This window comes from Pelophylax lessonae, assembly GCF_965119305.1.
Source record: "Pelophylax lessonae genome assembly, chromosome: 2".
Taxonomy (NCBI): domain Eukaryota; kingdom Metazoa; phylum Chordata; class Amphibia; order Anura; family Ranidae; genus Pelophylax; species Pelophylax lessonae.
The window spans coordinates 438001811-438014105 of NC_138769.1; the positions used below are offsets into that span (position 1 = coordinate 438001811).

The 12295-nt window shown below is 41.2% G+C and overlaps 1 protein-coding gene across 1 annotated transcript in view; it reads left to right on the forward strand.

The window, feature by feature from the left end:
• Nucleotides 1-12295, forward strand: part of CYBB (cytochrome b-245 beta chain) — a 46251-nt gene that overhangs the window by 17547 nt on the left and 16409 nt on the right. Inside the window, exons 8-9 of the mRNA XM_082246515.1 lie at nucleotides 3499-3628; nucleotides 11404-11496. Of these exons, the coding sequence (XP_082102641.1) occupies nucleotides 3499-3628; nucleotides 11404-11496 (223 nt within the window). The remainder of the gene's footprint in view (nucleotides 1-3498; nucleotides 3629-11403; nucleotides 11497-12295) is intronic.

Genomic DNA, 12295 nt, shown 5'->3' on the forward strand with positions numbered 1-12295 from the left:
TGTATATATATATATATATATATATATATCTCTACATATATATATATATATGTGTATATATATATATATATATATATATATATATATATAGGGCAATGGAGTATCGGTCAGTAAGTTCAGTATATACTGTATCTAGGGGCAAGAGCAGACTTGGAGACCTTTCCAAATGAGCATCCACTGGAATACTGGGTCTTGAGGATGGACCCCTGGCCAGAATTTGCTCAATATGCAATGGAGCTACTGGCCTGTCCCGCTTCCAGTGTGTTATCTGAACAGACATTCAGTGCTGCTGGAGGTTTTTTGATGGACAAAAGAGTGCGTCTATCCACAGACTCTGTTGACCAGCTGATTTTTATCAAAATGAATCAGTCCTGGATCAACAGCAGCTCTCAAGCCCCTGATGCTGATGTAACTGGTTGAATTTGCTAGGGGTCTGCCATCCCTTGAAAACTGCAAATGCTGCCTATCCTATTCCTCAACCTTGATTCTGCTAGCTTCCTACAATGTTCTTGGTTTAGGTCACCACCAACACCCAAGGCCTAATTTGTCTGCACTTGTATGACAGGTGCATACAGTTTAAATTTCGTATGTAAGTTTTAGCAGCTGGCCCTGTCCCTGTGCCCTGCGCCCAGCAAGAGTAATTGTGAGGGGTTACGGTGTTCAGGCACCACCAAACCAAAAGCCCAATTTTTCTGTGCACCTGTATGACAAGTACATGTGTTTTCAAATTTGTATGGAATTTTTACCAGCTGCTCCCGTTTCTGGGCCCAGCAAGAGTAACTGTGAGGGGTTACGGTATTCAGGCACCACCAACACCCAAGGCCCAATTTTTCTGCACCTCTATGACAAGTACATGCGATTTCAAACTTGTATGGAATTCTTACCAGCAGGTTCTGTTCCTGCGCCCAGCAAGAGTAACAGCGAGGGGTTGCGGTGTTCAAGCACCACCATCAACCAAGGCCCAATTTTTCTGCACCTGTATGACAAGTACATATGTTTTCAAATTTGTATGGAATTCTTACCAGCAGGTCCCGTTCCTGCACCCAGCAAGAGTAACTGTGAGTGGTACGGTGTTCAGGCACCACCAACACCAAAAGCCCAATTTTTCTGTGCACCTGTATGACAAGTACATGCGTTTTCAAATTTGTATGGAATTTTTACCAGCCGGTCCAGTTCCTGTGCCCAGCAGGAGTAACTGTGAGGGGTTACGGTGTTCAGGCACCACCAACACCAAAGGCCCAATTTCAGTTCCTGCCGATAGTAACCTTCCAGGTCCCCATCACTCCAGCAGGTTTGCATAGCCGACACTCAACCTTGGCCAGGTCAGATAACAGCACAGCGCCCCCACTAGATCACTGATTAGAACACATACAACACTTGATCTTTGCCAATTTCAAATTCGTATGGAATTTTTACCAGCAGGGCCCGTTCCTGCTCCCAGAAAGAGTAACTGCGAGGGATGCGGTGTTCAGACACCACCAACACCCAAGGCCCAATTTTTCTGCACCTCTATGACAAGTACATGCGATTTCAAATTTGTATGGAATTCTTACCAGCAGTTTACGTTCCTGTGCTCAGCAAGAGTAACTGCGAGGGGTTGCGGTGTTCAGGCACCACCATCAACCAAGGCCCAATTTTTCTGCACCTCTATGACAAGTACATGCGATTTCAAATTTGTATGGAATTTTTACTAGCGGGGCCTGTTCCTGCACCCAGCAAGAGTAACTGGGAGGGGATTCAGTGTTGAGGCACTACGAACAACGAAGGCCCAATTTTTCTGCACCTGTATGAAAAATACATGCAATTTCAAATTTGTATGGAATTTTTACCAGCCAGCAGGGCCCGTTCCTGCGCCCAGCAAGAGTAACTGTGAGGGGTTGCGCTGTTCAGGTACCAGCAAACAGCAAAGGCCCAATTTTTCTGCACCTGTATGATAAGTACATGCGATTTGAAATTTGTATGTATATTTATATATGACATTTTTTCCTTTAGAAATGTCAGTATTGCTGCAGCAGGCTACATACATCATACATAGACCTACGTCGGTTCGCGCAGGAGAGCCACCCTGCCGCAGTAAATCTGCAGCGGGTGGTCGGGAAGCGGTTAAGGGACCCCCCCCCCCCCCAGGCACGATATTTAAAGGAATTTTTCATTTTCATAGTTTCACTTTAAGCCTCATTAAAATCAGTAAGTCACTGCTTCTTTAAAAATGATCATTTTTTTTAAAAAAATTTGCATTGGTACATGTTCCCCAGGTCAGTACCCAGACCTGCATACACGTTAGTTGGGCAATAACTTGCATTTAAGCCTTTAAAATGAGGGCTTTTGATTTTTGACGTTCGAGTCCCATAGACTTCAATGGAGTTTGTTTGTTCGAACAAACTTTTCCCCTGTTCACGGTTTTCTTGTGTGAAACGAACAGGGGGTTGTTCGGCTCATCACTGGTGGACATTACTGCAGTCAGCATGCCAATTGCATGCTCCCTCAAAACTTGTGACATCTGTGGCATTGTGTTGTGTGATAAAACTGTACATTTTAGAGTGGCCTTTTATTGTGGCCAGCCTAAGGCACACCTGAACAATAATCATGCTGTCTCATCAACATCTTGATATGCCACACCTGTGTAGTGGATGGATTATCTCTGCAAAGGAGAAGTGCTCACTAACACAGATTTAGACAGATTTGTGAACAATATTTGAGAGAAATAGGCCTTTTGTGTACACAGAAAAAGTCATTGAGTTCAGCTGGGGGCAAAAACAAAAGTGTTGCATTTATAATTTTGTTCAATATATATATATATATATATATATATATAGCAAAGTTCCAAAGGTGAGGCGCACGTCCGTCATGGATGTTTGTGCAATGCAAAATATTTACAAAAATGTGAGATACTGTGTGTGTGTGTATATATATATATACAGTGTATATATATATATATGCACATTTCCCCATGTTTATGCCTTTTACAGATACTTCAAGTACAGAAAAATACCATGTAATCTGCCAGAAATACAGTGAGCACCTGTTCTAGTTCTTTTTTTGCTGGACTACTGAACACCTGCCTCTCCCCTTGCTTCCATAACATATATGTGGTGTTTGTAGCCCATAAGAGAGAACTTAGACAGGGCTGATCAAACAGTTTGAGTTGTTAGCTCAAACAAGAAATTAGGAGCTCACAGTTTATGAAAGGATAAAACTTTGAAAAATTGGTTTTGCAGTGATATGATGAATATTTTTTAATCAGCCTGGACATTTCCTTTAAGTTTGTGTTTCCCTTCACTTCATAATCAGGTGACAGTCACCAAGAGAAATAGTGAGCTTGGATGTCACCAGCAGAAGCAAAACCTAAAAGTCTATTCTCTACTAAGTAATTTAATTACATTTTTCCCAATATTATGCTTCTTTTAAATCCAACATTATAAGGCTGACTTGTTTATGAAGTGTGAACTATATATGGAGTTCGATTATTTTATTTATGTATTTATTTATTTATTTTAGGAGGATAGTACGAGGACAGACTATTGATAGTCTTAAAGTTCATCGACCAGAATCATGCAAAAATAATTATACTCAGTGGGGTGAAGATCCCCAATGTCCCATACCCCAATTTGATGGAAATGAACCAATGGTAAGGTTTTTTCTCTGATAAATGAATATATCTATTTTGAGATTGAACTGACAAAAATCACAAAGCCATTTGTGGGCCTTTTTCCACAATTTATGGAAATTAGGGGAGATTTACTAAAACTGGAGCACTCGGATTCTGGTGCAGCTGTGTATGGTAGCCAATCAGCTTCTAAATTTTGCTTGTTCATTTAAGCTATGCCAAGAAAACTGATTGGTTTCTATGCGAAGCTGCACCAGATTTTGTACTCTGCAGTTTTAGTAAATCCTCCCCTTAGTTAATGGTTCCTAGTAAACCTGTGTATAACAATGTTTTATCACGATTACGTGATAGTTTACATTTTGTTTTTTGAGCTGCGCAAAGAGAGATCACACTTGTGGTTAAAATCAAACTGTATATAATATTTAATTAAGAAATGACAGATAAAGAATAAAGATAAAAATTGAATAATAGAAAATGTAACAAGAATGTTTAGCTATTCATAGAATATGGATGCTCTTCCAAGGGTCTCTGCCCGTTTTCTATTGGCTTGGCAGATGATTAGGGCAGACACATGCTTATCTCAGTTCTGTTAGAGGACTGACTATTCCAAATTTTAGCTGTGGTATACTGTATATAGGCCGAGTTGGTAACATCTGACTAACCCCCCTTGAAAGCAATATTACATTTTCAGGTAATTTGGTCAGTTCATAATGACATTCTATTAGTATAAAGTCAGCAAAGGTAAAACCATCCTTATGTCCTTAAGTGGCCCCTTAACCAAGTTTTGGATTCATTGTTAGATATTGACAAGCCAATAATAATAAGGAAATATAAAATTTCCCCATCAAACAATAGACTAGAAGAATTTTTGTGTTTGATGGGCAGATCTTTGAAGTGGACCTTTAACCTCTTCCATTACTTCCCTCCGCTCCACACCTCCTTCCATCCTCTGAAGGTATCACGTTGTCTTGTTTTTTTTTTTTTTACTTTTTTTTTTTTTCAAAAAATGTTTGGCCCTGCCCCCCTATGCACATCAGTTGCTTTATGTGAATGGCATGCACACTGCCCACTGTGCCTCATGGGATATGCACATCACATATCCCAGGAGGCAAAGCCTTCCATTCAGAAAAGAAGGAGCCGGCCTATACTGTAGGTGAATAATCGGGAGGCCCCACTGCTGAAATAGAAAGAGGCAGCAGGCTTCTTGATAACATCTCTTGATAGCATCAGCCTCTTGATGATGTCAGAAAGAACATCGCAACACAGGACAGAGCTGTGGCTAGGCATGAGAGGATCTCAGTGTGACATTGCTGGATCTGCTGGATGGGTGAGTATCTGAAATGTGCAGATACCCCCTTAAAGCGGAGTTCTGGCTTCAAAATCGAAAAAAATCGATTTTGGGCCATCTCTTCTGGTTTTGCGATGACTCCTGGGAGCTAGACGTCATCGCTCCCAGGAGTCAATGCGCCTGCACCAGCCCCGCTCGTCACTTCCGGTGCAGGCACGGCATTCCCTCCTAAACAGCTTCTGGGCATGCCCAGAAGCTGTGCAGGGATGCCGCGCCTACACCGGAAGTGACGAGCGGGGCCGGTCCCTAGACTTTTTATGGTTTCTTTCATGAAGTCCCAGTCCACCCTATCAAAAGCCTTTTCGGCATCAATTGATAATAGGATGGAGGGGACTTCATGTTTTGTTGTTTTTTGTAAAAGTAGCAAGGTGCGTATAACATTATCCTTACCTTCTCGACCTGGAACGAATCCAGTCTGGTCCGGATGGATCCACATTTTTAATAAATCTTTTAATCTCGTTGCCAAAATTTTCGCAAATAATTTTGTATCTGTATTTAACAACGCGATTGGCCTATAACTAGAGCATAGGGTTTGATCTTTCCCTTCTTTCGGTATGACCGTTATATATGCCATTAGAGATTCTTCTCTTAGTTCTTCCTTCCCTATTTTATTCAGATATTCTATCATTTTTGGTATTAATATTTCTTTAAATCTTTTATAGTACTTTATTGTGTATCCATCTGGACCTGGACTCCTTCCATTTTGAGTGGTTTTCAATGCTTCTCTTATTTCACTTTCAGTAATTGGTGCTTCAAGAAGTTCCAATTTATCTTCTGGGATCTTGGGCAGGTTTGCTTCCTCAATATATTTTTGGATATTAATTATTCTTTCCTGCCTTGTTTTTAAGGTTTCTTTCTTCCGGACGTTATATAGCGTACTATAGAAGGCATGGAACGCTTTAGCTATTTCTGTAGTTGGATTTACTGTTTCATTTTTACTGTTTTTAATTTTTTCTATATAATTTTTTGATTTTTTCTTCCTCAGTAATCTTGCTAGGGATTTCCCTGGTTTATTTCCAAAGTTGTATCTGTATCTAGCTATCTTATTGAAGTGATTTCTAGATTCTTCTTCCAATAGATCTTTTAATTCATCTCTTTTAATTATAAGGTTTTTCTCTATTTCTTTTTTAAATTCTTTTTTATGTTTTTGTTCTAGATCATGTATTTCTCTTATGAGTGTATTGATTTGATTGGACCTCTCTTTCTTTTTTTTTGAGGCACTGGCTATTAATATCCCTCGGATATACGCTTTGTGTGCTTCCCAGAGTGTAGCGGATGATATTTCTGGCGTATCATTCTTTTGAAAGTATAGCTCTAGTTCTTTTTCTAGTCTGTTTCCTATTTCTTCATCTAGAATTAGTTCTTCATTTAACCTCCATGTTCCCATACTTTTGTGGTGTGTCGGTGTCTTGATTGTTAGGGTTAGGGGGGCATGGTCTGACAGTGTGATTGTACCTATTTCTGTAGTTTCTACAAATTCCAACAGGCGGTGGTCAATAAAAAAGTAATCCAGTCTTGAGTACATCGAGTGTATTGAGGAGTAGTAAGTATAGTCTCTTTTTTTTGGATGTTGAACCCTCCATGCATCTACTAATTGGCTCTGGTGTAACTTTACCCTTATTTTCCTCAGTTTTTGGTCTCCTAGCGTCCTTACTCCCGATGTACTATCGACGTTTGGATCTAAACAAAAATTTATATCTCCTGCCATTATCAGATAGCCTTTTTTAAAACTCTCTAGGTCATACAGGATTCTCCCCAGATATTCACTTGGTTTTTTGTTTGGGTTATAGATATTAGCCAATGTCAGCTCCATCCCCCTTATTTGTCCCTTGAGGAAAATGTATCGACCATTCGGGTCTGTTTTCATTTCTTCTAAGGAGAATTCTGTATTTCCAGCTATTCCTATTGCTACTCCTCTTGCGCGTTCTATTGGTGAGTCTCCGTAATACCATTTAGGGAAGTGTTTAGAGAAAAGTTTTAAATTCGAGTGAAGAGAGATGTGCGTTTCCTGTAGAAAAGCAATATTTGCTGCTTCTCTCCTCAGCTCTTCCAATATCTTATACCTTTTTGTATGGGAGTTTAATCCTCTTACATTGTACGTTATTATTTTTAGTTGTTCATCTTTCATTTTTTTTCCTTCTACTTGATCCAGTTCCTCCTCGGACACGGGGGCACCGGATCGATTTAAATTCTACTAACAGCATACTACCAATGTTGTTGGTCTGGCAGGCTTTTAAAATTTCTTTTCTTTTTTGGCAATGGAGAGTTTCACTATCCCTACCCTTCCCCCCCTCTCTCACCCTCCCCCCCCCCTCCCCTCCCCCCCGCCTCCGTCCCCTTCCGTCTCATGTTGATATTTTTCTGATCCATTTTTGATCTTAGGGTATTTAGTTGTTTCTTTGGGTCATTCTCCCTGATACCCATTCCTTTGGGGTGGTGCTCTAGTGGGTTAGCACGATGTACCTCCCTCCTCAATTGGAAGGACGTTCCGGCTTTGGGGGGGGGCTATCCTGCTTCCTTTGTATAGCTTACCTCCCTTCCCCTCCCTCTCCCTTCCTCCTCCCCCCACCCCCCCGACCCCCCCTCCCCCAGTCCCCCCACACAGTTCACATCTGTAAGAGAGGCCACTCCCCGCAAAGCAGGAGGAAAAAAAAAAAAAAAAAAAGGGGGGGGGAAAAAAGGGGGTGGGTTCACTCCCGGTTTGCATTATTTGGGCAGTGTTCCGCGTATTTTATCTTTTGTTTTTTCTAGCTAATGTCCATTGCTGTTCTTCCGTCTGTGAGTTTCTTCCTAGTTCATCTTCCCTATCACCTTCATACCATCCAGGCAGGTTTGGTTCTTGTATATCCAATTTTTTGCAAAATTCTTGAGTTTCCTCTGGAAAAGTGAGTTTTGCTGATCGCCCATCTCTTTTTCCTATTAAACTGGCTGGGAACCCCCAATTATATCTGATTCCTTGTTTTTGCATCTCTTCTGTCAAGGGTTTTAAAATTCTTCTCCTCCTCAGTGTTTCCGGTGCCAGATCTGTGAATATCTGTATCTTGTCATTTTCTGTATTTACTGTATTTAATAATGATTTATTCTTCTTTAAGTTTTCCCATATTTGTGCTTTATCTGTGTAATTTTGAAACCTGATTATCACATCTCTAGGTAATTCTGCTGGGGCTCCTGTCGGTTTTCTTATGCGATGGGCTCTATCGATCAGCAATTGGTCTTCTTCCCTTCTACCTAATACTGGGTTTAGGATTTTTTGAAGTTTTTCTTCTAAATTTTCTTCCTGTATTGTATCTCTTAAGCCTCGGATCCTCAAATTTTTTCGTCTAGCTCTATTCTCTTGATCCTCTAGTTTGTAAGCTAGATCTCTGGCTTTTTTCTTGGTCTCATTTATTTCCTTTCTCATTCCCTGTATTATTTTTCTTTGGTCCTCTTGTTTTTTTTCTAGTTCTTCTACCCGTCCCAGGGCGTGTCCCAGATCCGTCTGGACCCGTCCTAGGTCGGTTTGGATTTTAACCAATTCGATTTTTAAAGATTTTTCCAATCCTGCGAACATTTCTCGCATTTCACCTTTTGTGGGGGCGTGCTCTTTTGTTTCCCCCCGCTCTTCCTCTTCTTCCTCGTCATTTTCAATCCTTATGCTTAATTCAGAATTTGCTGGACTAATTGGTGCTTTAGCTACTTCAGCTTTTGGATTTTTCTCTGCTTTCCTCTTGTCTGTTCCTTGTTGTTTTCACTGGGATGTTTTTTCTATGGCATTTTCTTGTGTCATGAATTTCCTTATTGTGTTAGGGCTTGAGGATACCCTTGGTGATTTTGCAATGGCTCCTCCTCTTGTGGATTTACCCCTCATTATGTAAAGAGTTATTCCGCGGTTCCTATTTAAAGTCTCGCAACCTCCTATGATGGTGCTCCAGAATTAGGTATGCCGTATTGATAATCAGAAAAGATTTTGTCTACCTTCAAGCCAAAGGGAGACACAGACAAGCCGGGTAGCCTCTATTTTGAATCAATGTTCACAGACGGCTATAAAAGGTATGAGGCATGGGGCACTTCCAGCCTCCCACCTCCCTGCTCAGATTCTTATACAGGCTCGGGTGAATCTCGACCTTAAATGTTTGGGAAGTGGGAGAGAGAAAAAACAATAGAGCGGGGGAGAAACTCAGGCTGTATGTCATAGCAAGGTGTTTGAGTAATGTCAGGTATTATTTCACAGAGAAAGTGTTAATCATTTTAAATATTTTATATATAGCCCCAAGGTCTTTATTTATACCTGTGATCTTCTTATGAGTCTCTGTATACGGTTGCTGAGGAACCGTATAGAATAAAACATAAGCTGGTTTGGGGTATTGAAAGACTGTTGTGGCTATTAATCCAATAAGAAACACTTTATAAGAGGTTGCTGGTTTAAACAGGGAGCAGCTGAATCAGTCTCAGGTGTGCTGACGTTGATATTTTACCATACTACTTTGTTGTATGTCTCTAGGAAGTCTTTAAAGGTCCTTCTAATAAACAGTAAAATGACAGTAGGTATGATATAGAAAGAGGGATTACTCCTCTGTGACTCACGGTTTTGTAGACTGTCCCTTTTTTAAAAGTTTTTTTCCTTTTTCCCGTTCGTCTTTAGACTGTGTGCTCTCTTGTCTCCTTAGCTTCCAGCCCTCAGGCATCAGGGCATCAGCATCTCCAGATGGATTGGCTCAGATGGACCTGGCCGCTCTCTTGGGGTCCGCTCCCTCGGGACCTGTTCGCCTAGTAACGTTTACCGACCGTGTCCGGCCCCCCGCACTGGCGGTTAGCAAGGAGGTCTCTCCTGTCACCGCTATGGCTGTTCACCTGCGTTCCCGTGCAGGAGACAGGGCTCTCCAGTGCCGACTCCGTGTGCTGTAAGCGTCCGGGGTTCCTCCGAGTGTTGGTGCTGCACGAGATCGTAGCTACAGACTGTGGAGGGCGACGTCCGGGAGGGTGGGGGGGGGGTCAGCAGGGTTCGCCGCTCGCCGCGCCCGCGCTCATCCCCGGGAGCTTAGGCGACCAGAGTCTGGCCGGAGGTGGGTCGGGAGCGGTCAGAATCCCTGATGCCTCCATTCAGCAGGAGATAGCCCTCTCCCCCTCCGTCCTACGTGCGTGCCGATAGGCTCCTCCCCCTCATGACCATATACTGAAAAAAAACCTAATAAGTGTTAAACTGATTATCCCTCTCTACTATAACCAAAACTTAAAAAAAAAGTTTTAACTTTAGTTATACTTTAAACTGAAAGTTTGATTGAGATTGTCATTTAGTTCAGTCTGTGGCTGCTTTCTAAAGAGAATAAACTGCAAGACCCATTTCACACTGGCAGAGTCCGCCAGTGGATCTGCCTACTCAGTGGGTAATCTGTCCGCTGATCCCTCGCTGAGCAGGCGGATGACAGGTCTGTGTCCGCTCTTCTAATGCAGAGCAGACATGGACTCAGCCTGCTGTTCTCTATGGGGCTATCGGATGGAAACAGACCACCTGTCCAACTGTTGTCAGATAAGACAGGACAGAATCGGATTGGATGTCGGCAAGTGTCAACGGACACATGTCCATCAACATCTGCTGCTCCACAGAGAGCAATGGAAGGTCCACCTGAAAAACTGACAGGTGTACCCGAACGATTCGTCTGTGCGAATGGGGCCTAAGACCTTGCATGCCTTTTATTTTGATGCACCCGGAATGTATTTGGCTGTTTGGAAATAAATGTTTAATTGGACTTGTGGAGTCCCGGAGTATGTTCCCTTTCTTTTTTAAAGCCGTAAATAAAACAGACACCGGCTATATATAAATTATGATGTGTTGCCGTATTTCTTAAATGGATACCATTTCTTAGGTAACTTCCGCAATTAGCATGCCAGTGATAAACAACAATTGTTATCTGATATGCTGCTATTAGCACCTTATGACTTCACCCAAATAAACATGAAAAAGCCCCGAAAATTTTGTGTGCTTGCAGCTATTATTTATAATTACCAAATTGCCTATTACCGTTCTTTGTTGACTTTTGAGAAACTATCAGTTACACCAGAGCTGTCCAAACCATTGACCAAACATTGATTTCAGTTTTCTTTTTTTGTTTATAACCTGCTTATCCATATGATGTAGTATAATGTTGACCATACTTTTTGGGATGCTGTAAAATAGACCTGTGAAGCACATTTAAATATTATTTGTGGGGTAAAAAATAGTTATTAATGGTACTAGGCACACTTGAAATAAATACTAAAATGCGCTACTGTTTTAGGGTGACTGAAATCAAAGTCTTTTCAGGTGTAAATAATACCATATATTTTATTACAACCAACATTTTTGGTTGGGACACAGCCCACCTCTTTATTTTTCCTTAAGTAACATTATAATATTTATTTAATGCTTATTTTTAATGGATGTTTTACAGGGTTAAATGCATGTATGTAACCACAGTTGTTTTCTTCTTAGACATGGAAATGGGTAGTAGCGCCAATGGCCCTATATGTCATTGAAAGACTCATCCGATTTTGGAGATCTCAACAAAAAGTTGTAATTACAAAGGTAATGGAGTGCATTCTGCTATACTGTTGACATATAATTCTTCATGAGGGAAGTCTACCAAATGTACGCCAAATGAAATGTATAAAGTAAAGTACACTAAATGTATAAAATAAATTTCTTACTTAGAAGCTGTTTGGTTTACATTGTATTATTTAACCAGTTCCGGACCGCCCACAGCATATATACTACAGCAGGGTGGCTCGGCTGCGCAAAATCACATACATGTGCTTAATTGTGTGAATGAGATGTAAGGGGTGCAATAAGTGCCGGGAACAACCGATCGTTCGGTGAAATGATGGAACGGCGGTCTGCCTATGTAAACAAGGGAGACCGCTGTTCTGTCTAGGATTAAAAGAGAGATCTTGTGTTTTTTTCAGCTAAGCTGAAACACAGATCTCTCTTTTCCTCTAGTACCTCCAGCCCCCCACAGTTAGAAAGCACTCCCTAGGAGCACACTTAACCCCTTGATCGCCCCTGGAGTTAACCCATTCCCTGCCTGTGTCATTTATACAGTAACAGTGCATTTTTTTTAGCACTGATCACTGTATTGGTGTCACTGGCCTCCAAAAAGTGTCACTTAGTGTCAGATTTGTCTGCCGCAATGTCGCAGTCCCGCTAAAAATTGCTGATCGCTGCCATTAATAGTAAAAACAATAAAAAAAAAATAAAAAGTCCATAAATGTTTCCCATACTTTTGTGCAAACCAATCAATATACACTTATTAGGATGTTTTTTTTTTACCAAAGATATGTAGCAGAATACATATTGGCCTAACTTGATGAAAAAAATAGATTTTTAA